This window comes from Raphanus sativus, chromosome 1 (genome assembly GCF_000801105.2).
Source record: "Raphanus sativus cultivar WK10039 chromosome 1, ASM80110v3, whole genome shotgun sequence".
Classification (NCBI taxonomy): Eukaryota; Viridiplantae; Streptophyta; class Magnoliopsida; order Brassicales; family Brassicaceae; genus Raphanus; species Raphanus sativus.
This window is the reverse complement of record NC_079511.1, coordinates 3,362,576-3,384,873: the sequence shown is the minus strand read 5'-3', so window position 1 is coordinate 3,384,873 and position 22,298 is coordinate 3,362,576. Positions and strand designations below refer to the sequence as shown.

Below are 22,298 nucleotides of genomic sequence, written 5' to 3'. Positions count from 1 at the left end.
AAATTAATTTTAGGGTGAATTGGCTAACTACCCATAACAACCACCCAAGTTAGCTAAGTACTCATTGGTTGACAATTTGACATTATCTACTTTGCTCATACACTTTAGATAACAAATAGACTAAAAACTCCATTGGCTTCTGACAAATCAACTGGTGAAAACACAGAGGTCATGCTTGGGAAGAGTGATTGATGCCATATGTCTGCATGTTTTTCTTCCATACCTTTTTTCCTTTGAATTTTTAAATTAATTTTATGGATTTTTTTTTTATCTTGGTAGAAACTGAGTTTTTTTTTCATCATTTTCATTTTTCATTCAAATTTTTTATTAAACTCAGATTTAAACTTTTATTTTTCAATTTATATAAAATATGCTATTGAGTTAACAAAATATGTTAGCGAGTTAACAAAATTTGTAACAAGATACAACATTTGTTAATATATTACAAAATAGGTTAGCGAGTTAACAAATTTTGTAACATGATACAAAATTTGTTAACATTAAAATAACATCAACTAAAGTATCACTAACATGATACAAAATTCGTTAAATTAAAATAATATCAATTTTTATTGAATTTTTGATAGAACTACATTATAACTTGTCAATAATTTGACCATCGAACATTTTACAAAATATGTTACCGAGTTAACAAAATTTGTAACAAGATACAAAATTTGTTAACATGTCACAACATATATTAGCGAGTTAACAAATGTTGTAGCATGATACAAAATATGTTAGCATTAAAATAACATCAACTATAGTCTCGCTAACATGATATACAATTTGTTAGCATTAAAATAACATCAACTTTAACTAGGTTTATAATAGAATTACATTATAACTCGTCAATAATTTGACCACCAACATTTTACAAAATATGTTAACGAGTTAACAAAAATTGTAACAAAGATACAAAATTTGTTAACATGTTACGAAATATGTAATGAGTTAACAAATTTTGTAACATGATACAAAATTTGTTAATATTAAAATAATATTAACTATAAAATGCATAAATTTATTTCAAATTTAGACAATCATAATGAAAAACTTACCAGAAGCATAGTCATGAACTTGTGTGACTTATTCAATTCCTAATTTGTAAACACGAATCTAAAGGATCAGACCCAAAAATAAAAAATAAAATTTTAATGAACTTAACAAAGAAATTAAAAAAAAAATCAAAGAAACAATATAACTTAATCTGAATACTTTAGAAAAAAATAGATATCATATTGTTCATAAGTGAAAAGAGAGAAAAAAACATAAGAAAATGAAAAATAATTAGGAAAAGAGATGAAAATGAAATAAAGAAAAGAAAAAAATAAAAGAAAAAAATGAGTTAGAGGAATCAGAAGGGTTCAATCATCAATCAGAGTTGATTCTAGGCCTGTGAATAGATAGGTAGGGGTGTTTGGTCAAATATGGTAAGTCTCAAATTGGAGCCTTCATTAGAGGCATATAGACCAATTTTCTCTTAATTTTATTTCCCAACCACTATTTTGCTTTTTTATTTTTTTCAGAAAAAATTCAATCATCGTCTTAACTCATCAAATCTCTCTCCAAAAGTTATTTCCTTTTCAATTTTGATTATCATTCTAAATCCCTTTACTTATTTCACATATAATGGAAGAAATTATTTTTTCCATAGAATAATGTCAAAGAGGAGCCATATAAGAATGTTCATATAATGGAATAAATTATTTTTCCATAGAAGTTATTTTTTAGCACAACCATAACTTGTTTACTCGTTAGAAACCATATTATCAGATAATAATTGTATTAGCGTTGTAACTATTCTATTAACAAATAATATTAGTAATTTATTGTTATGTTATTATGAAAATATAATCACAGTAGGAGTTGTTTTTGGATGTTCACATATATTTAAACATGTTAATTGTTAATTTAAAGTGATGAGCGAATATTTTTTGTTTAATCTCATTCCATTCACAAGTTTCATGAATGAGGTAAAAGCCAAGCAATATGTTACTCCTTCTGTTTTTTAAAGATAGATATTTTAGAAAAATAAATTGTTTCACAAAGATGTATTTTTTATGTTTCCTATACAAAATTGTAAATTTCAATAAAATTGATTGAATTTATTGAAAGACTATTGGTTAAAATGCATTGGAATTTGATAATTTCTAAAAATGATGTATAGTTAATGTGTTTTCTTAATATGTGTGAAAACACCAAAACATACATCTTTAAAAAACAGAGGGAGTATTTGATAACTATGTTCGTTACTGTTAACAGTATATTTAGCACATAAATATGTTTCATGTTTGTTTACACACAAAATTCAGTGTTTTTAGTCACATGTAGATATTATTATTTATAATTGATAACCAATCCTCTTATCAGATAACATTTTAATTATCAACTAACAATACCCGACTATGATAGCCTATAAAAATCCTATAAAACTGATAAACCAATAATAAAACAGATAACATATTATTTATAAACTAAGAAATTATGTTTCATATTTGTTTTTTATCAATTAATAAAACCGAGGTTATTAAATTATGTGCTGACATTAGTGTATATAAAATCACATAAGGCTTTTAATTCCATGCTTGATGTTCATCAACTAAAACCGGAGAATCATATAAAATTTTAATTAGTAAATTTTAAATGAGGCTGATAATCCATTATAAAAATACAAAAATTAGTATTTAATTAAGTTATGTTCTATGTCCTGCAAGACAACTACTCTCTACTGTTAAATCGATAAAACATGTTAATGATTGTTAAACGCATTCATATCACACAAACATAATAAATAGCAGCTAACATAAATTATTACGAAATTTGTTCTTATCACAAAGGCCAAGTCTTTATTCAGATCCCACAAAAATATTTCATCATCTGCTAAGCATATATATTCGACTCTATAAACCTTAATGTTGTTTCTTTCTCCAATATGTTATCAGATATATAATAAGTATGAGACTCATCCTTTTACACAACATATATTTGTATGTTGTGTCTCCTAGTGTCAGGTCTATTGCTCTGAACAATTCCCCACCAAATAGTACAGTCCGAGGTGAAGCATGCTACCACTGATTTTCTTTTGGAATAAAATGAGGGCATTTTCGTCTATCCAAGACACAAAGACTATCCTTTTTTATAATAACAAATCGATGGGTATTTGGCAAATTTAGGCTTTAATTAGATATATTCTACCCATTGTCCCATTATTTAAGAAACGATTATTTTTTCTTAGTTAAAATATAAGAAAAAATAACAACCGTTTTAGCCGAATCTAAGAAACCCGGTTAAGAGACTGGGTTAATGATGGTAAATTTCTCAAAATTCTATTACTTTTTCGATGAAGTATTGATCTTGAAATATACGTTCTATATTTTCATCACGAAAAATAATAAAAAGAAGCTTTTGTGTGTTGTTATCATTGCAATCAATAGACAAAAACTAAAGAAAGGAGGAAAGGAAAAGAAGACCGAAGCTAAAGGAAACTAATTAACTCTCATGATTCTTGTTGTTGGAGGACCAGAACGGAGGCTCTAGAAGGAAAATCTTCAGATGCTAACAAATCTCCAATGATACCAAGTTCCTCGAACTCAGTCCAGTCCCCGAGTCCTCTGGTGACCTCGGTACCGTTCCCGCTACTTCTCCCGACTATAAACATATCGTAGTCATACGCCACCGCGTGTAGAATCTTTGAAGTTTCTCCCCCTTCCGCCACCATTCTAACAATGTACGTTATGGAGCTGTCTCCAGGCTTCTCTTCGACCAGGCACGTGTCTACCATTTGGCTCTGGCTCCACTCGCCGCTTCCCTCCTTGGCTGTAGACATAGGGATCAGAGTCAGCACCGTTAGACTCATTTTTGGGTTACCTCTCATGTGGTCTGCTAATGCTAATGCCTCTTTGTCGTCGTTCCCTCCCACGGAAACCAAGCATACCTGCATGTGTGTTGTGTGACAATCTTATTACAAAATGAAATAGTGTCACGTTATTATTTATGGTGGGATGCTTGCATGCAAGCTAACTTACGTACCCTGCATGGAGATTCTACGGATTTGGCTTGCCATATTGGTTTCCGGTGAACAAGAATTCCGACAGAGCAAGGTGCTCGTTTCAGGACGTTACGATTAAGATTTCTTTGTGTTTGATCGTCGGAGATAATGCCATAGCCATTGGGTCCCCAAGTGCGGTGAAAAGAGAGGAGAATAAGATTTGAACTTTTATCAAGAGCAAACCAACTAATGTGTTCGTGCATCTCTTTAGCGGAAGTTAAAGAGGTGAACATGTGTATAGATGTGTAGTTCAGATGAATATCTTGAAACATTTGGAAAGATCTTATGACATTTTCCGAGTAAGATTCGCTTCCAGGCTTTGGTTTCTGAAGTTGGTGGGAGATAAACGTGGGAGTAGCTTTACCCAAAAGCTCTATTAGATGAAGAACACAACAAGTTAACGGAGCGTCTTTAGATGGGGCAATAGCTCTTAGAAGATTGATCATGGATGTTATGTTGTCAGGCTTGTTAATGCACACCAACATTTGTAGTTCCCGCTTCTGTTTGAGACTTCTTTCTCCGTAGGACGCAAATCTCTTTTTTCGGTCATACAAGAAATGTATAGCCATTGGTGTTACCAAAGAGTTTACGAGAATGTATATGCCCATGAGCGTGAAAATCTCCAAGCTGATTCTCTGGTCAAAAACGGAGAAACAATCAAATGAAGATAATACAAAATGAAGATATATATATAATCGTCGCAACAAGAGTCTTACTTCTTTATCGAATGCGTAGAGTACGTAAGCCAACTCAAAACTACTTTTGGTGCCCATAATGATCCCTAGAATAGCCGAGTCTTTCAAAGGCATCCTTGAAGCTATGGCTGCTAAAACAGAAGTCATGAATTTTGCCATATATATGACGAAAAGGAATGAAAAACACTCGTAGGTATGTCCATGGAGATGCCTTCCACTTCCAAGCTCCTTTATTATAAATGTCCAATCTAGTTTAATCATGGTAAGCGATCCAAAGAGAGGTAAGAAGATTCCCTCATTGAAACTGTCGAATCTTCTTATAAACTCTGACCCTAAAGGTGGCCCTTCTGGGATAGCCAAACCAAGAACAAAGGCCCCGAGCGGTCCGAAGAACAAGAAGCGGTCCCAGAAAATATAAGCCAAGTAACCTAGGAGGAGACCAATGTAGATATAGGTGTTCTTCACAGGTGCTCCCTCTGGTGTATGTCTAACCACCCAAAGCATTGCTTGTCGTACAAGGTACAAGTAAACAAAGAAGATCATAATAGCAATCCCCATCCGAATACCAGAACGATACTCACGGCTAATCTGAGACCCTATGGTCATGGTAAAAGCAAGCACATCGGTTACCATAGCGGAAGACTGAGCGATCTGTCCGAACTCAGTGTGAACTACCTTGAGGTCTGTAAGGAGCATGTTGATGCAAGTGAAGGGAGCCATACTCGTGGTTAATATAATTATAGCATATTCCGTACTCGTCATCGTTAGGTTACTAGATTTCTCTCTGTAGGTATAGACTAATTTTCCGATATACCATGGGATTATCATCGCGGAGACTCCGATTACTGTACTCCTATTTCTGAAATGTTTCACCATGCCAATATTTGTAGTCACGCCTCTTAGGAACCAGTTTAGGACAAAGGCAAACGTACCAATGGTCTCAGCAACCCTTGGCATATACTTGTCACAGATAAAGATATCTCGAAACCATGACATTTTACTCGACTGAAACGTCTCGCTTAAGAGTGCCCCAACCTTCAAAGAACAAGAGAAATGTGTTATATTATTATGCGAACATAGCCGGAACATATCTAAATACTATCGAAAACCTTAATTACGTACAAGCATCATGGAGGTGAACCTTGGAATAGGAACACCTAACTTCTTGAACAAGATATCAAAGAAACGCCAGGATAGGAATATGGAAATAATTGCAATCTCTATTTTAGGAAGAGGGTACTCCCAGAATGACATTGCCGTAGATCCAGAAGCCAACTTCTCCCAGGCGCCGTGCGAGTTCAACATTATATGTGGAGATACATCGCAAAACATATCTTTCCCCGTGTCTGTTCTTTTCACCTGGCCGTTCCACATCTCTCTATGCCAAGCTGCCTCTTGCGCATCCATTTTGGAGAAAATCTTATCAATGAAAATGTTTTGTTTTGTCCAGTCATAGGGAGAAGAGAATTAAGAAGACCGGTCAAATGGTTTCTTACAAATCCCATAAATATCTCTAAAATAAGCACAGATTAGGGCTAAATATAGTGTTCATGTTTTCTCCTGTTTGTTTTGGCGATTGAAAGCTGTATTGCTTTAAAATAACATGATCTCATTAACTAGGACAACCTAAATAAACAATATTAGCCATTTTTAATCAGTGAGATAACAAAATGAGATGTTTATCCATCTTTGACCTCAAAAATATTTCTAAAAATGCATGTTTAGCAGACGACCATCTTATCGTAAGAGAAACTATTTTTGAACTGTGATTAGGGCTGGGCATCAGTACTCGATACCCGCCTTATACTCGTGACTTGATCCGTATTCGCCTTAAAAAGGCAAGTACTTGACATTGGCAAGGCAAGTAAGAAGGCAAAGAAGTTCACTACTTGCAAGAACAAGGCAAGTATCAAGTATCGTTAAGGTTTTTGATACTTGCCTCGTTACTCGTTATTTGCTATATAAATAATATTTTTTACTTACAAAATAATATTTGTCTTTCATTTTTACTACAATAATATCAATATTATCTTAATATACTAGACAACCTGTTATTGGATAAGATAATAAAACTCATTTTTCTTTAATAAAAATCAAAAGTCCACATTTACCGTTAGTTTTGCCAATATATAGAGCATCAAAATAAAAAGGAGCATAAAAACGAGAAAATGAGTTTTATGTGGGTTTTTAATATTTCAAACGTTTATTTTCATTTTTGTCTACTTCTTCGAGAGCTCATATGATTTTTAAATGTTAAATTTGAAATATGTGTATCTTTTTGTATGTAATTGTATGTTTATCTTACAAGTAATGAGAGACAATTATTTAATTTGGCAAGTAACAAGGCAAATCAAATAACTTGCAAGTATCAATTTTTTTTGCAAGTACTTGGTAAGACAAGTACTCGTTACAAGCAAGTCAAATACAAGTAATAAATGGAATTACTTGAACAAGTCAAGTCAAATAACAAGTATCCAAAAATTGGCAAGTAATTGCCCAGCGCCCAGCCCTAACTGTGATAGCAAGGCAACTATAGCTGGAGAAGATTATGGTGGCTCTCTGCCAACAGCTCATGCATAACTTAAGATCTAGACAGGGTTCATATGTAACTGATTTTATTTTATTTTTTTTTTGTGCAAAAAACGAGCTAAATATGAAGATACATATAGTTGGCGCCTTGGCGGTTCTTGGTTTGAATTGAAACGGCGAACACCTTTCCTAAACAAGCAATAAAATTAGTCTAATTTTGATAAACCAAGAAGCGAAGGATCAAAATTTTGGAAAAAAAATAGATTCATCGAAATCCATATATCACACATTTCTTACATCACTAAACTTTAATGACAATGCACAAAATCAAAGAGCTGGGCACTGAACATGTTATTAAGAGTTTTGTCCCAATAGAGTTTTCTCTAATGAGGGTTTTAATGAGGAGATTCTCTTGGCACTTCCAAGTTTGACTTATATCATATGGTTAAGCTTGAGGGGGATTTGGAGTTGGAGTAGTTTTGTTTTTATTCATTGTGAAGAGAAAGTGATAGTCTTTATCTTTTGGTTTTGCTCTATTTGTAGTTTCAAATTTGAGGCACATAGTTGTAAAAAAGTTTTTGTTTGAATAAATTTTACATTCATTCAAAAAAAGAAAAAAAAAAGAACATGTTATTAAACTACTTGACTTATTGTATAATTTATGGTTAAGTTTTCTTTTAACCATTGGCTTTATATCAATTAGAGTAGTTAACTTATTGTATAATCTTTGGTTAACTCTCCTTTTAGTTACACACAAATAGATTGTCACACAGTCCATGATCAAGTCAAAAATGGTTTTATGAAACTTTTTCCTTGATTTTACTTCTAACGCCGACATCCTGATCGAAGTTCTCTTCATGGCCCCTTCCAGTTCCCCTCCTATCTCCAACGAATGTGTTTTCAAACTTTTTTACTTTCATCATCATTGGCATCACAGGTTTGATGAAGTGCATTAGAGTAGTTGATATATTGCATAATATTTGGTTAAATACACATCTTTTAACTTAACCATTGGTTTGATCAATTAGAGTAGCTGACTTATTCTATAATATGTGTTCTTTAGCTTTCTCATTAGTTTGGTTTCCACATTTCTGTTGAACGGATCTCAAATTTCTCCAATCAGATACATCAAGTGATTCTATGCTAAAAATCGTTTGACGAATAAAGAATCAGAAATCAAGCAAAACAGAACTGGACTCATCTTGCATTTCAACTGGTTTGGTCTCTTTTGCCTAAACCATGTATATATGATAACAATGTACACACAAGATTTTGGTGAATTTTTTTTCTGCTGTACAACAGCATCTTTGATACATATATCTCACATGCATCACTCGGATCTTCTTTTTTGGCTTTTGGTTTTATGAATGTATTCTTGTTTTTTAACAACTAACACTGATGCTCTAGAAGGAAACTCATGTGATGCTAATAAATCTCCAATGGGACCCAGTTCCTCGAACTCTGTCCACTCACTGAGCCCGCTAGTAATTTCAGTACCTAATCCGCTGCTTCTTCCAACTATGAACAAATCATAATCATTTCCCATTGCTCGTAAGATCTTGGAGGTCTCAGATCCATCTGAAATAGATTTGTCAATATATGTCACAGATTCATCCTTTTCTTTGACGATGTTAGTCACGGTCTCCTTCAGGCTAACCATCTCGAAGGCTTCCTCCATCTCCTGGTCCTTCATTTCATAAAATGTTGGAGTGAATCTTATGATAGACAAGCTTACACGTGTCTTAGTCTGTCTCAGTCGGTTCGTTATCGCCAAAGCCTCTTTATCGTCCCTTCCACCATTAAATATCAGACATATCTGAATATAGTTGAGAGATTGGTAAGGTTAGACAATTGTTTAACGTCAAACACAACTGAAAAAAAAAGAATCTTCTTATTTTTTTCTAAATAGACTCTAGAGTTAAATTAATAAACTGAAACGTGTTATTTGGGTTATTATCAGTAGTACCTTGCAGTGGTAGGCAGTCATGTGATATTCCACGATGGGTTTGCGATAGATGGAGATTCCAACAGAGCAAGGGGATCGTCTCAGGACATTAATGTTGATTATTCTCAGCTTATCATCGTTAGAGATCACCGTGGATCGATCAGAAGACCAGGTTCGGTGGAAAGGAAGCATAATCAGAGACGTGCTTTTGGATAGGGCTAGCCAGCAAATATCCTCATGCATGTGTTTGGTCACCGAGACGGAAGTGAATATATCCAATGATGTATGTTCACAGATTTTTTGGTGGAAGCCACGGAAGGAGGTTATGACACTGTCTGAACAAGAGATACTTCCGAGCTCCGGTTTTTGCAACTGGTGGGAAATGAACATAGGAGTGGATTGACCCACAAGTTCGATGAGGTGGAGTACGTTGCACGCCATTGGAGAATCTTTTGAAGGGTTAAAAGCTTCCAAAAGGCTGATCATTGAAGTTATGTGATCAGGTTTGTATACGCACACGAGAGCATGGAGTTCTGCGCCGTGTTTCAAGATTGCCAAATTCCTTTTTCTATAGCTTTTGAATCTTTTGGTGGGGTCGTGGACTAGCTCCAAGGCCACTGGTACGAAGATAGAGTTTAAGAGGATGATTGCAGCTACGATTGTGAAAACCTCTGGCCTTACTTTCTGTTTAGCATGTTCAATGATTTGTTGTCAACAAAAAGAGGTCTAACTATATAATCTTATCATTAATATTAGAGATGTATTTATATATAGACATAGATTGTACCTTTGTTTCAACTGCATACGCGAAGTAAGCGAGCTCGAAGACCCCCTTGTTGTTTAAAACAAGGGCTAGAGCAAAGGAGTCTCTTAAAGGCATTTTAAAAGAATATGCGGCTATGGTGGAAGCGATGAACTTTGTGGCATTCACAAAAAGAGTAAAGGAAACAACCTCATAAAGCTGACCCTCCATGCGTATGAGATTTCCACACTCTTTCAATAACCACGGGACATCCACTTGCATCAAAGTCAATGATCCAAACAGTGGGAATATAGCACCAAAATTAAAGCTCTCAAACTTTTGAACAAAGGCAGCACCTAAAGGATATCCATTGGGAACGGTCAAGCCAAAAACAAACGATCCTGCGGGTCCATACGAATGAATCAGGTCAAAATATTTGAACGATACGCAAGCAAGCGCCAAAATTAAGTAGATGTAGAAATCCTTGACCGGCCTCCCTTCTGGAGTCTGCCTGATCACCCAATACATAGCTGGTCTCACGACGAATACCATAAAGGCGAAAAATAAGCAGCTGAATATGGTTTGCCTCACCCCGATAGACTTTTCGTAATGCATGGCGTTCAAAAACGTTACAAAAAAGGCCAACATGTCGGTCACCATGGACCCGGCAAGTGCTATCCTTCCAAACTCGGAGTGTTTGATCTTGAGGTCTCTTAAGAGTGTGTCGATGCTCGTGAACGCGGATATGCTTTGCATGAATATGATCAACCTGTATTCATTAATTGACACGCTTATATTGCCTCTTTTTCTCCATCTGAACAAGAGGTTGCCACAGACCAAGGGTGCAAACATGGTGGTGAACCCAATCACACCAGCTTTTTTACCCATCCTCACTCCTGCTCCAGCTTCCATTGTCACACCCTTTAGGAACCAATATAAAAGGAACCCGAAGGCCCCCAGTGTCTCGGCGACCTTTGCTCGGACATCATCAGGAAAAAATATGTTATGGAGCCATGACTTGTTGTTTACATAACAAGTTTGACCTAAGATCACCCCTGCCTTCGACAACAAGAAATGCATTGTAAGTTGTTGAGATGAAAAAACGTGGAGGAGGGATATTAAGATTAGAAACTCACGATCATCATATGAGTGAATCTAGGTACTCGAAGACCGATCTTGGTGCATGAGAAATCGAAGAGCCGCCAAATAACATAAGTTGAAAATATCATGATCTCGAGATTGGGGAGAGGATATTCCCAGAAGCTCATCCCGCTTTCTTTGAAACTCAATATCTCCCATACCCCCTGCGAGTTTATAAGGTAAGGATGTGACTCGCAGAAGAGAGACCCGTTCTTGCCTTCCTTGTAGCCGTGCCGTTGGACTTCCTCGTAATCCGCGTCTGACAATTTTTTTAGATTCATTTTTCGAGAAGCAAAAAAAAAAGAGAGAGTTGGGTATCGAAGAGAAGCTTTGAGATCAAGATCTAATGGAATGGTTTAAGGTTTGTAGCTCAATGGATGTGTGGGAGAAGAAGACTACAAGAAGGGGTTGTTATAAATTTTTGACTTCGAAAATAACTAAAACTCGAATAACCAGCAAGCAACAGATGCGCGTCTCAAGTACAGCTAATAATTACCGGTTTTACTTTGTTTTTATTGTCTGTTTATATATACATATTCTCCAACTCATGATTCCTGTCAATATAAGAATGGGTACTGTCGAAAGTTGCAGATTAATTACGTATGCTTAAAGTATTTTAATTCGCTGTTAAATGTTTTTTTTTTGCTGTTAAATGTTTTTGCATCTTTGTTGAATACAATTTAATTTTCGCATCGATCTAGGCTAGAATGGCTGTTCAGTTGTAATTAAGAACTAGCTGTACTATTATAAATACAATTCATACATATATATTGTTGGCCCTGTGTTGTTTCTGGATTGTAAGAAATTTAAGAATTTTCATTAATTGATTAATTGTTTCATTTGTCATTTAGAAACTTGAATTTAAAACACTTGACAATTCCTTATAAGGAATGAATTTGTAAAGAATTTTTTTTCCTCTTCAATTATGACGAGAAACAAAATGAGGAAATTTTTTATTTCTATTTTTTCAATTCCTCTAATGAATTTTTTTTTAGCTTTTCTATGCATATAGTGGTTAGTAATCAAAGCCAAGTACGTATTATTTTTATCCTCATTTTAGTCTACTTAATTTTATCTTTTATTTATCAGTAAAAAAGATGTTTTCTTACAGAAAGATCTTAAATCTTGTACATGTCTAAAATGTATTGTTAATCAAAATTGTCGATACAAATAAAAATTCCATATTTCAACAAATTGATTACAGTGTAAAATATTTAAAAGAATGATAATGAAAACACATACTGTGCAAGTGTAAAATGCACACAAGAATCAGAAAATCAATAAAAGAAGCACGCACATACACAGAATCAACAAATGGAACAAAGTACACAATAATAAGCACACAAATAGAAACAATTCAAGTTGTTAAGTAATTTAACTAAAGACGAGTTTGGCATAAAACTTTCTGGAACCCATCCAACGAGTTCTCCGTAACGTTGATCATCACCGGCGTGCACACAGCCTTCAACGTACGTCTCCTCGACCGAAATATCCACGTCTTGTAGCTCACTCTAGCCGTTATATACACTTCCATTTCGATCATCCCTTTCGTCGTTTCAACCCTCAAGTCCTTCGCATTGAACTTAGACAGTGCCACGTTGTGCGAGACAAGCTGCGTCTCAATCCTCGTCTCCTTCTTAGGACGCTGCTTGAAGGCAGAGATCTCCTTGTGAGCTACGGACTGGTTATGGTGAGCCGTGGAGATGCGCATAGAGTGGTATCTCACAGAGACGTGTCTCTCCGGGTTGTATCACATAGTTAAATTTGGCGCTAATGTGATCATCCTTGGCTATAGCAAAATCTTGGACCGAGGCGGCTTCTACGGTATAGACTAGTCGCTTTGGCCTGATGGTGAGGTATGTGATCAATATTGCGAGACCCACAAGGAGTCCTAAGAGGACAAGGGCCACAATGATGCATAGGACGGGGTTCAAACGTCTACCCGGCAGCGGTTGGGGTTGCGTTCGTGGAGGCGGTGGTTTTGGAGGAACCATTGTTAGAGATGCTTGTGATGGAAATGTATATAACTTATAGCTAACTGTTAGAAAAAGGTAGATGGTAATGACTAATCTGATTGTGTTGCTATGGTTTGTTACGTTACATATAAGGGGACTATAACACGGATAGCTAGATTCTTTGCCTTTGTGTAAGGATTAGTCTCAAGACTATTAACGTAATTCTTTAATTATTTGGCATTGCTTGTGAATAAATCAAGAAATCTTGTAAGCCGGAAGATTCATACCTTTGTTTGTTTGTTCTAATTCTTTGCTTCTTGTAATCTACACTTAACACCACCACATTTTTAGAAGACTACATTTTAAAAAGAAGTAAATCATAATTCACTTAGTTTGATTTTGTAACTATTTCTTAAGATGTGAAAGCAAACAAACATATTTTACAGAACAGAAAGATACAAATCTAGAACAGAAACGACATTATCACAGACACACATAGAGACCTGACAACTCTAGAAACCCTATTAAGTTAAACCTTACCCTAACCTAACCGTCAAGTTGGAGAGAAAGAAATAACAAAGAAAGACACTAAACTAACGCTTCTTGACACCATAAGCAACAAAGTTACTAACAGCCTTGGAGCCTTCAGCCACGGCATGTCGGCTAAGTTCTCCAGGTAAAACCAGCCTCACCGCTGCTTCGATCTCCCTGGAAGACAACGTCCTCCGCTTTGTATAATCATTTAACTTCGCCGCCTCCGCCGCTATTCTCTCGAACATATCTCCCATGAACATGTTAATCACCGTCATACCCTTGGACGATATTCCTAAATCCGGATGCACTTGCTTCATCACCTTATACACATATCTCTTGTACTCATCTCCGGGTACGTCAGACCTATTCTTCTTCCTCTTCTTTAACGTCTTCTTCTTATTCCCCTGCTTCTCCTCAGCCTCATGGGTCTCCTTCACGGGGCCTTCACTTGCTGGAGCGGGTGTTTCAGGTGGCTGAGGGGACCGATCATCTCTATCTTCCACCGGAATCTCAACCTTATGGGTCTCCTTCACGGTGCCTTCACTTGGGGGAGCGACGGTTTCAGGTGGTGGTGGGGACCGGTCATCTCCAACATCGACCGGAATCTCAACCCTGGTGACGTTTTCTTCTTCTATGGGAATGGACAACGGCAGATCCTGTGTCTCTAGCTCCTGTGTGTCTAGCTCTTGTGTCTCTAGATTTTGTGTCTCTTGTGTGTCGGTCTCGGTGGTAACATTTGGAACTCCGTCCGTGACAGTAACTTTGATTGTTTCCTCTACTACTTTCTTCTTCTTAGTCACCGAAACCACTTTCTTTGATTTTCTCGGCGCCATATTCGTCTTTGTTAGTAAAACCGTAATAATGTTCAGCGGTTAAATAAAGAGAAGGCTCATTGGGTTTTGGGTAACGGTAATTCTTGGATTGACATGTGGTGAAACGTGTCGTTCAAGATTGTAATGTTGGTGCTCTGCTGCCAACTACGTGGTGGTTATACAAAGAAAAGGTATTTTGAAAACTTACAGGTTAGAGTGAATCACTCTTACAAATTTTTTTTTATTTTTATTTTATGTTTTGTGTCAAACATCAGAATTTATTTTCTTTTAGTTAGAGGCCACATGGAAGTTTGAAACAACACTGATGAACTTAGTATTCGATATAAAGTAAACAGTGAATGTACTCGTGATGCCTTATTCGATGTCCGAATCATCCATCATCTACATATAAGATTAGCTATTTCTTCCCCACACGTAGTAAGGATATATCATTTTATATTTGATTAGATCAAGAGCCTTGAATCAACTAATAAAAATTATAATACAGAATACAAACATGTCCAATTTTTTTTTGTTAGCACAAACATGTCCAATTTGTAGATCGATATGAATACAAACATAAAAAATGTGTAGAAAACATCATTGGAGAAGAAAAATAAAACTCCACGTACTATTAACTTAAGTTATTTTTATTGCTAACTCTTACAAACAAATATCAACATCATACTTTGAGACATGAGAATCAAATTGTAAGAGAGTTAGACAAGATCGATATATATTAACAAAAACTCTCTGTACATAAACAGAGTTCAAATCCCATAAAAAAAGTAAGTAATAAAACACGAAACGAGTTAAAAATCAAGGTATAGAAAGGATCGACGAAAGGATTACACAATCAAGTTTGTGGGGAAGAAAAAATACAGTAGAGATTCAGGCGCTATTACTCTTCCGTTTCTTACGGACAGGGTTTGAGTTATGAACAAAGAGAGTCTCTACCTCGTGGCTCCCGACGTCGGTGGCTTCAAAGAACCGAGGATTTTTGGACAATCTTCTCTTCTTTGTCGGAGGAATCTCACGTGGTCGCTTTCTTGGCGCCGGAGGACAAGTATCCACCTCCGGAATCTTATGATCACTTGATGTTGGTGTACACAGCGATCCCACCAACTCTTCTTTCTTCGATTCTTCTTCTTCTTCTTGGTTTCTTGCTTTATGTTCTACTTTCTCTTCTTCTAGGGGCTCGAGAACTTTGGACATGGTCACACGGGATATGATAATTTCGTGTGATTTGCCTTCCAGAAGGAAAGAATATTAAAGTGAACTTGGAATATACAAAGTGATTGGCAGAGAGAGAGAGAGAGAGAGAGAGAGAGAGAGAGAGAGAGGAAAAGGAAAATAAAGAGTTCGTATTATACGAAATGTCCGGTATTAAATATCGAATGAATATTCGGATATATCAATACTTTTTTTGTGCAGCTTGATTGTCAATTTAATTTTTTTGATAAATACTGAAAGTTAACGGAGAAGCTTATCCAAAATAAGTCTCATGTGTCACGTCAATCTAGTATGTCTAGATACGTACAAATGCTTGGCATAGGATACCCATTTCACGACTTAAAAATATGATATTTTCATATAATTGATGTGTCTACTTTCCGACTCTCGTTTCGCAACCTATTGTATGGCCCAATCAAACACTGCCATGTCATCCTCCACTTGTGTTTGAAATTTTCCCAAGTAAAAAAGTTAGGCAGATGCTTAGTACAAAGTATTACTAGTTCCATCGATCACACTAGCCAATTGATGGGCTCAAAACATCCAAGGGGCTTTTTCATATATGTCGCTCGAGAAGCAAATAGAGTGGGCCATACTTCTTCTAAAATAGCCCAGTACACAGTGTCTTTTACCATCCAGTTAATGCCTTAATGGACTGGTTTTTCAGTGGAAAAAAACACAATCACCTTTTGCGTATACACAGTCTTTTATCGATCACATATTATTATAGGCCTGTCTTTTTTGAGAAAAATATTATAGTCTTGTCTAGATGAACAAATGTAGTTATAAGATACAAAAGGCTAATGTTTTATGTCAAAGAAAAATAATCCCTCGTTTATTGGATTCCTAATGTACATTTGGTTTTACTAGTAAGTTTGGCCAATGTTAGGCTTAAAGAAGAGGACAGATCTTGGGCTTGAGGCTCTCACCGAATGGGTTACATACATTACACCACGTCTCTATCTAAACAGAAAAGGAGGGGAAAAAAAAAAGAGAGAAAACACTCCGATCCCACACATGGCACCTTTTTTCTTTGTCGCCTTCCAAATCATTAATTATTTTTTCCAACTTTTTTATATTTTCTCTCACTCTGTCATCGGGCCAGCAATTAAATTAAATTTGTTAACCGATACCAAAAAACCTGCACGATAATTTTGAAGATCTGTTTTACAGATTCTGATCGGTGGAGGAGGAATAAGATTGCGACTTGGTGGTAATGGCTTCGCTTCCGTCTGAAAACGGCGTCGACGGAGATGACGAGAGGGAGGAGGAAGATGAAGAAGAAGAAGAAGAAGAAGAGAACGGAGAAGAAGAAGAAGAGGGAGAGGAGGAGCCACGTCTCAAGTACCAACGGATGGGTGGAAACGTACCTTCCTTGCTCTCCAACGACGCTGCTTCCTGCATCGCTGTCGCCGCAAGGATGATCGCTCTCGGTACTCACGACGGAACGGTCCACATCCTCGATTTCCTCGGCAATCAGGCGAGTTTTTATTTTTTTTCGTCTCTCTCTCAATTTTAGGTTTAAATGTTTCGGTTAATGATTTGCATTTCGTTAGGTTCGATTGGTTTAGTAAACATTAAGCTATGTGCTAACTCGATTGGTTCAGGTTAAAGAGTTTCGTGCCCACACTGCTCCGGTTAATGACCTGAGCTTTGACACTGAGGGAGAGTATATCGGAAGCTGTTCAGACGATGGCTCCGTTGTGATAAACAGTCTATTCACTGATGATGAGAAGCTGAGATTCGAGTATCATCGCCCCATGAAGGCGATTTCCTTGGATCCGGATTACACCAAGAAGCAGTCGAAGAGGTTTGTGGCTGGTGGATTGGCTGGTCACTTGTATATGAACTCAAAGAAGTGGTTCGGTTATAAAGATCAGGTTTGTGGGAATTGTGTGTAGAGTTAAGTTTTTGCAATACAAGTCTATTCATTGTGAATTTGATAAGAGGGTAACCTTGTAGGTGCTGCATTCTGGGGAAGGTCCAATCCATTCTGTGAAATGGAGAGGAAGTCTCATCGCCTGGGCTAATGATACTGGTGTTAAAGTTTATGATACAGCCAAAGATCAGCGTGTTACTTTTATTGAAAGACCACGAGGAAGTCCCCGGCCTGAGGCTTTGATTCCTCACTTGGTTTGGCAGGTTGGTCTGGGTGACTCTTTATATCTGTATACTTCTTTACATTTACTTTAACGTGTTCGTACGTAAGAGGGATATACTTTTAATTATTTATAGGATGACACTCTTCTTGTGATTGGTTGGGGAACATCTGTCAAAATTGCTTCGATTAAATCAGACCAGCAAAAACCAGCATATGGAACATATAGGCAGGTTCAGATGTCTAGTCTAAACCAAGTGGACATTGTGGCATCGTTCCAGACTAGCTATTTCATTTCGGGGATTGCTCCCTTTGGTGATTCTCTAGTTATTCTTGCATATATACCCACTGAAGAAGATGGCGTGAAAGAAATTAGCAGCACCACTACTTTATCTCGTCAGGTACTCTTTCTCCTCGTGGTTGACTTGGTGTTACATATGAGGAATAGGAATATATTTTGTTTCTCCTTTTCGACTAGAGTTGCTGAGTCTGATTCTAAATGATCCAGGGAAATGCCCAGAGGCCTGAAGTACGTATTGTATCATGGAACAGTGATGAACTTACAATGGATGCGCTTCCGGTACATGGCTTTGAGCATTACAAGGCGAAAGACTATTCCCTTGCTCATGCTCCTTTCCCAGGTTAGATTTTTTGTTAGGAAAATAATTTGTTTCCTGGGGGGGAATGAAAGCCTGCCTTCCAGTACTTACTTGGAAATTTGAAGCGAGTGTAGGTAGTAGCTATGCTGGGGGGCAGTGGGCTGCTGGAGATGAACCACTGTACTATATCGTGTCTCCAAAGGATGTTGTGATTGCAAAACCCAGGTAGATCTTTGTGGTCGCTGTTTGTTTTGTTCACGTTATTCTAGTTCTTTTTAAATCAACGTTAAGGGTCTCTTACGTATTCTGGGTTGTTGCTTGTTAGGGATGCCGAAGATCATATTAACTGGCTTTTGCAACATGGATTCCACGAGAAAGCACTAGCAGCTGTTGAGGCTGGTGAAGGACGAAACGAACTAATTGATAAGGTAGTTGTTCAAAAATAATTAGTGACTATCTTTTATTTGTCTTTGCCCTATGGTTCATTATTTTGTTCTACACTTTTCTCTACTAAAATTGGATGAAATGCATAGCTAAGAGCCGTTCATAATTTACTGTCAAGTTCTCCACTTTTCTTTCTTGCGTTATTGATTTTTAACTCTTTAACATAAACGATATTTTAATCTTACGGGCCATCTTGTATTCCTTGACCAACCTATTTTCTTCTATCGTTGTAATTTTTGGTGTAATGATATTTGAGTTAACCTAACATTTTTATTAGGTGGGTGCTGGGTATCTTGATCATTTGATTGTGGAAAGAAAATATGCCGAAGCAGCATCGTTGTGCCCAAAATTGTTACGAGGATCTGCTTCAGCCTGGGAGAGGTTTGAACAAATTAGTATCTCATGTTTGCTAAGCGCTTGTTTTTGGTTATTGTTTACGTATCTGATATTGTGTTTCTCTTGTCAGGTGGGTTTTCCATTTTGCTCAACTACGCCAGCTGCCTGTGCTTGTTCCATTCATGCCTACCGATAACCCAAGGCTCAAGGATACTGTCTATGAGGTTTGTAAATATCAACTTCTCACTTCTTTCGTCTCATTATCCTTCTATGCATGTGATACAGTAAAGAACTAATGGAAGAAAATAGGATAGAAATTTGGAAAATTTTAGATTAAAACTTTTAACTTGTAAGCGAAAACTTTTTTTTTGAAACAGTTTAGTCATAGGAATTATTTTGTGTTTATATTTCAGGTTGCTCTAGTGGCACTGGCAACAAACCCCTCATACCATAAGGAGCTTTTGTCCACTGTTAAATCTTGGCCGCGTTCAGTATACTCTGCTTTGCCTGTTATCTCAGCAATAGAGCCTCAGTTGAACACATCTTCAATGACTGATGCCCTCAAAGAGGTCAGCATTGTTGTTAAGCTGAGATTTATTGACATTTACAGAGTCAAAGTTGTCTTATCATTTCATTTATCAGGCGCTGGCAGAGCTGTATGTAATTGATGGACAGCACGAGAAAGCCTTCGCCCTATATGCTGATGTACGTGTGTACTAATACAGTGACGCATTTGTTAAACTTTTTTACCCTGATTCTTCTGTCGACTGTCCTCTAAAATGCTCCTTCCCTTATTTTAATACAGCTTCTCAAACCAGAAGTGTTCGACTTCATTGAGAAATACAATTTGCATGAGGCGATTCGTGGAAAGGTATACAAGTAATTTTTTTTCTTCTTTTTTTCTTGACAGTTTGAGACTTCTGAAAGCATTACATAGGGCTTTCCTTGACGATCTAAATTTATTAACCGCCCTTATTGTTAGCTTGGCGCCGTAGTGGTTCATGAATTACATCATTCATAATCGGATTTCTAAGATTCACTGCTGGGCTGTCGATAGAACTCCCATAAATATGTCGCACAGACTAGTGAATGTTTCCCTTATTTTCTTATGTAGGTTGTCCAGTTAATGTTGCTTGATTGCAAGCGTGCCACTGCCTTATTTATCCAAAACAGGGATTTGATTGCTCCATCTGAAGTGGTCCCACAACTTTTGAGAGCTGGCAAGAAATGTGATTCAAGATATTACTTGTACTTATATCTACATGCGTTATTTCAAGTCGGTCCAAATAGTGGGAAGGATTATCATGATATGCAGGTATTTGTAGTTAACTCAATAATATATAGATTGAATGTTGTCTCTCTCTTTCTCCTTTTGCTTAAATGTTTTCTTAAATACATACGTGCTGCAGGTAGAACTATATGCGGAATACGATACTAAGATGCTGCTTCCATTCCTACGTAGCAGTCAACATTACAAGTTAGAAAAGGTAGTCAACATTACAAGCTAGAGAGCTGACTGAAATGAACTATTTCAAGGTTATGTGTATGTGAACTTAATTTGCTGCAAAATCTCAGGCATATGAACTTTGTGTCAAGAAAGATCTGCTAAAAGAGCAAGTTTTTGTACTTGGAAGGATGGGAAATGCAAAACAAGCTCTTGCTGTCATCATAAATAAATTAGGGGATATAGAAGAGGTAATTGTCTGAATATTCTGTTTTTAGTAACTCGTCTTCTTTCACTCTCTAGTTGATGTTTTACTGACTGTTTGTAAATAATACGAACTATGGTATTTAAACTTGATCGATTTTCTGCAGGCTGTGGAATTTGTGTCCATGCAGCACGACGATGATCTCTGGGAAGAACTGATAAAACAATGTCTGAACAAGCCTGAGATGGTACAAACTGTGTTTGTGAATCAAATCACCACCCCCCACAAAACAACCTCCATTCTAGGAAACTTGTGTCCTTATATTGCTTTTCTTCTGTTCCTTTCCACCTATCTCAGGTAGGCTTACTGTTGGAGCACACGGTTGGCAACCTTGACCCTCTTTACATCGTAAATATGGTCCCAAATGGCTTGGAAATACCTCGGTGAGTCTTAATTACACTGCCTTGTTGATACTGTATTCAATCACGTATTCTTCCTTAACTATACATGGCCGCTCTTCTATTTGATGCCACCCCTTTTGGTCTACTCAAAGCGATGTGTGCGTGTGTGCACAGATATCACATGATTTTTGATAATTTTGTGCCAAAGTAATGTTCTCCTCATTTTCTCTTCTTTCAGACTAAGGGATCGATTGGTCAAAATCGTGACAGATTACAGAACCGAGACATCTCTTAGACACGGTTGCAATGACATTCTCAAGGTACTAATCTAGTGTCACTAGTATACTTCTTCTCATTAGAGTCTAGAACAGGCTCCAGTGAATTTGACGTTGTGGAGGTTGTGCTTGTGGAATTTTACAGACGGACATTGTGAATCTTCTGATCAAGTGCTTCAACGAGGCGAGACGTGGGGTCTGCCTAAGCAACGAAGAAGACGAATCCCGTGGAAAGAGAGAAGACACTAATCGATCGATCTCACAGAGAATGGTAGTAGATAAATCATTGAGCATAAAGATGACAGAGGTGAAGTCGAAGACACGCGGGGACACACGTTGTTGCATGTGCTTCGACCCGGTGTCGATAAGAGGGGACACCGTGGTGGTCTTCTTTTGCTGTCATGCTTACCACATGACGTGTCTCATGGATGCTGCCTTCAGCGACAGCAACAATAAGACAGCCAAAGGTTCTCCGGGGTATGGATACGGCTATGATAACGGTGTGGAGGAGGAAGATACTGAGGATGAGGAAGAAGATGACAGTAATGATGGAGACAGGTCTGGGAGGTCTCGGTTACGGTGCATATTATGTACTACTGCCGCTGCTGCGTCCGCTCGGTAGCGACTGCATGTGTTTGTGAAATATTTTTTTGGTGTGCTTCGATTTTTTTGTTTCTTTTTAAGAAAGAAGGAAAATTTCCTTGATTGTAGTCTAAATTATAACAACAAAAGTAAAGAGAGGCGAGAGATATACATTGACCCAATAATTTAATGTGTGCCAGAGTTTGTGAAAGACACTTCCCGTTTTATTGAATGTGAATGTCATGCTATTTAATGCATTTTTGGTATAAAAAAATATA

At 36.9% G+C, this 22,298-nt stretch overlaps 5 protein-coding genes and 1 pseudogene across 5 annotated transcripts; 1 reads left to right on the top strand and 5 right to left on the bottom strand.

Moving 5' to 3' along the window:
• Window positions 1-3,499: 3,499 nt before the first annotated feature.
• LOC108843121 (cation/H(+) antiporter 6B-like) lies at window positions 3,500-6,153 on the bottom strand. The gene is made up of 4 exons (XM_056986864.1): window positions 5,869-6,153; window positions 4,768-5,781; window positions 4,033-4,686; window positions 3,500-3,937 (listed from the first exon to the last, which is right to left on the bottom strand). The coding sequence occupies exons 1-4, from the start codon at window positions 6,151-6,153 to the stop codon at window positions 3,500-3,502; spliced, it is 2,391 nt and encodes a 796-aa protein (XP_056842844.1).
• A 2,416-nt stretch (window positions 6,154-8,569) lies between these two features.
• On the bottom strand, window positions 8,570-11,465 carry LOC108843112 (cation/H(+) antiporter 6A-like). Its single transcript, XM_056989429.1, has 4 exons — window positions 11,099-11,465; window positions 10,008-11,021; window positions 9,242-9,904; window positions 8,570-9,091 (listed from the first exon to the last, which is right to left on the bottom strand). The coding sequence occupies exons 1-4, from the start codon at window positions 11,381-11,383 to the stop codon at window positions 8,606-8,608; spliced, it is 2,448 nt and encodes an 815-aa protein (XP_056845409.1). The 5' UTR covers window positions 11,384-11,465; the 3' UTR covers window positions 8,570-8,605.
• Window positions 11,466-12,260: 795 nt separating this feature from the next.
• LOC130509369 (uncharacterized protein At1g08160-like) lies at window positions 12,261-13,309 on the bottom strand (annotated as a pseudogene).
• Window positions 13,310-13,449: 140 nt separating this feature from the next.
• On the bottom strand, window positions 13,450-14,902 carry LOC130509364 (histone H2B.2). Its single transcript, XM_057005234.1, has one exon. It carries the CDS (start codon window positions 14,422-14,424, stop codon window positions 13,651-13,653), a length of 774 nt encoding a protein of 257 aa, XP_056861214.1. The 5' UTR covers window positions 14,425-14,902; the 3' UTR covers window positions 13,450-13,650.
• Window positions 14,903-15,032: 130 nt separating this feature from the next.
• Window positions 15,033-15,746, bottom strand: LOC130509372 (cyclin-dependent protein kinase inhibitor SMR2-like). The gene has a single exon (XM_057005245.1). It carries the CDS (start codon window positions 15,616-15,618, stop codon window positions 15,295-15,297), a length of 324 nt encoding a protein of 107 aa, XP_056861225.1. The 5' UTR covers window positions 15,619-15,746; the 3' UTR covers window positions 15,033-15,294.
• Window positions 15,747-16,715: 969 nt separating this feature from the next.
• LOC130509359 (vacuolar protein sorting-associated protein 41 homolog) lies at window positions 16,716-22,277 on the top strand. The gene is made up of 19 exons (XM_057005223.1): window positions 16,716-17,116; window positions 17,244-17,516; window positions 17,599-17,778; window positions 17,872-18,135; window positions 18,243-18,375; window positions 18,468-18,558; window positions 18,659-18,761; window positions 19,055-19,158; window positions 19,244-19,337; window positions 19,527-19,682; window positions 19,756-19,818; window positions 19,919-19,984; window positions 20,228-20,428; window positions 20,523-20,600; window positions 20,689-20,808; window positions 20,929-21,009; window positions 21,120-21,205; window positions 21,402-21,483; window positions 21,584-22,277. The coding sequence occupies exons 1-19, from the start codon at window positions 16,853-16,855 to the stop codon at window positions 22,058-22,060; spliced, it is 2,916 nt and encodes a 971-aa protein (XP_056861203.1). The 5' UTR covers window positions 16,716-16,852; the 3' UTR covers window positions 22,061-22,277.
• The last annotated feature ends 21 nt before the right edge of the window (window positions 22,278-22,298 follow it).

Coding starts and splice junctions, on each gene's coding strand:
- LOC130509372 (XM_057005245.1), bottom strand. CDS start 15,618: ATGTCCAAAGTTCTCGAGCCCCTAGAAGAAGAGAAAGTAGAACATAAA.
- LOC108843112 (XM_056989429.1), bottom strand. CDS start 11,383: ATGAATCTAAAAAAATTGTCAGACGCGGATTACGAGGAAGTCCAACGG. Junction 9,905..10,007: donor CGTATGCAGTTGAAACAAAG/GTACAATCTATG, acceptor CATGCTAAACAG/AAAGTAAGGCCAGAGGTTTT. Junction 9,092..9,241: donor TGACTGCCTACCACTGCAAG/GTACTACTGATA, acceptor AACTATATTCAG/ATATGTCTGATATTTAATGG.
- LOC130509359 (XM_057005223.1), top strand. CDS start 16,853: ATGGCTTCGCTTCCGTCTGAAAACGGCGTCGACGGAGATGACGAGAGG. Junction 17,117..17,243: donor TCGATTTCCTCGGCAATCAG/GCGAGTTTTTAT, acceptor CGATTGGTTCAG/GTTAAAGAGTTTCGTGCCCA. Junction 19,985..20,227: donor ATGAGGCGATTCGTGGAAAG/GTATACAAGTAA, acceptor TTTCTTATGTAG/GTTGTCCAGTTAATGTTGCT.
- LOC108843121 (XM_056986864.1), bottom strand. CDS start 6,153: ATGGATGCGCAAGAGGCAGCTTGGCATAGAGAGATGTGGAACGGCCAG. Junction 5,782..5,868: donor GGTTCACCTCCATGATGCTT/GTACGTAATTAA, acceptor TGTTCTTTGAAG/GTTGGGGCACTCTTAAGCGA. Junction 3,938..4,032: donor CCGTAGAATCTCCATGCAGG/GTACGTAAGTTA, acceptor ACACACATGCAG/GTATGCTTGGTTTCCGTGGG.
- LOC130509364 (XM_057005234.1), bottom strand. CDS start 14,424: ATGGCGCCGAGAAAATCAAAGAAAGTGGTTTCGGTGACTAAGAAGAAG.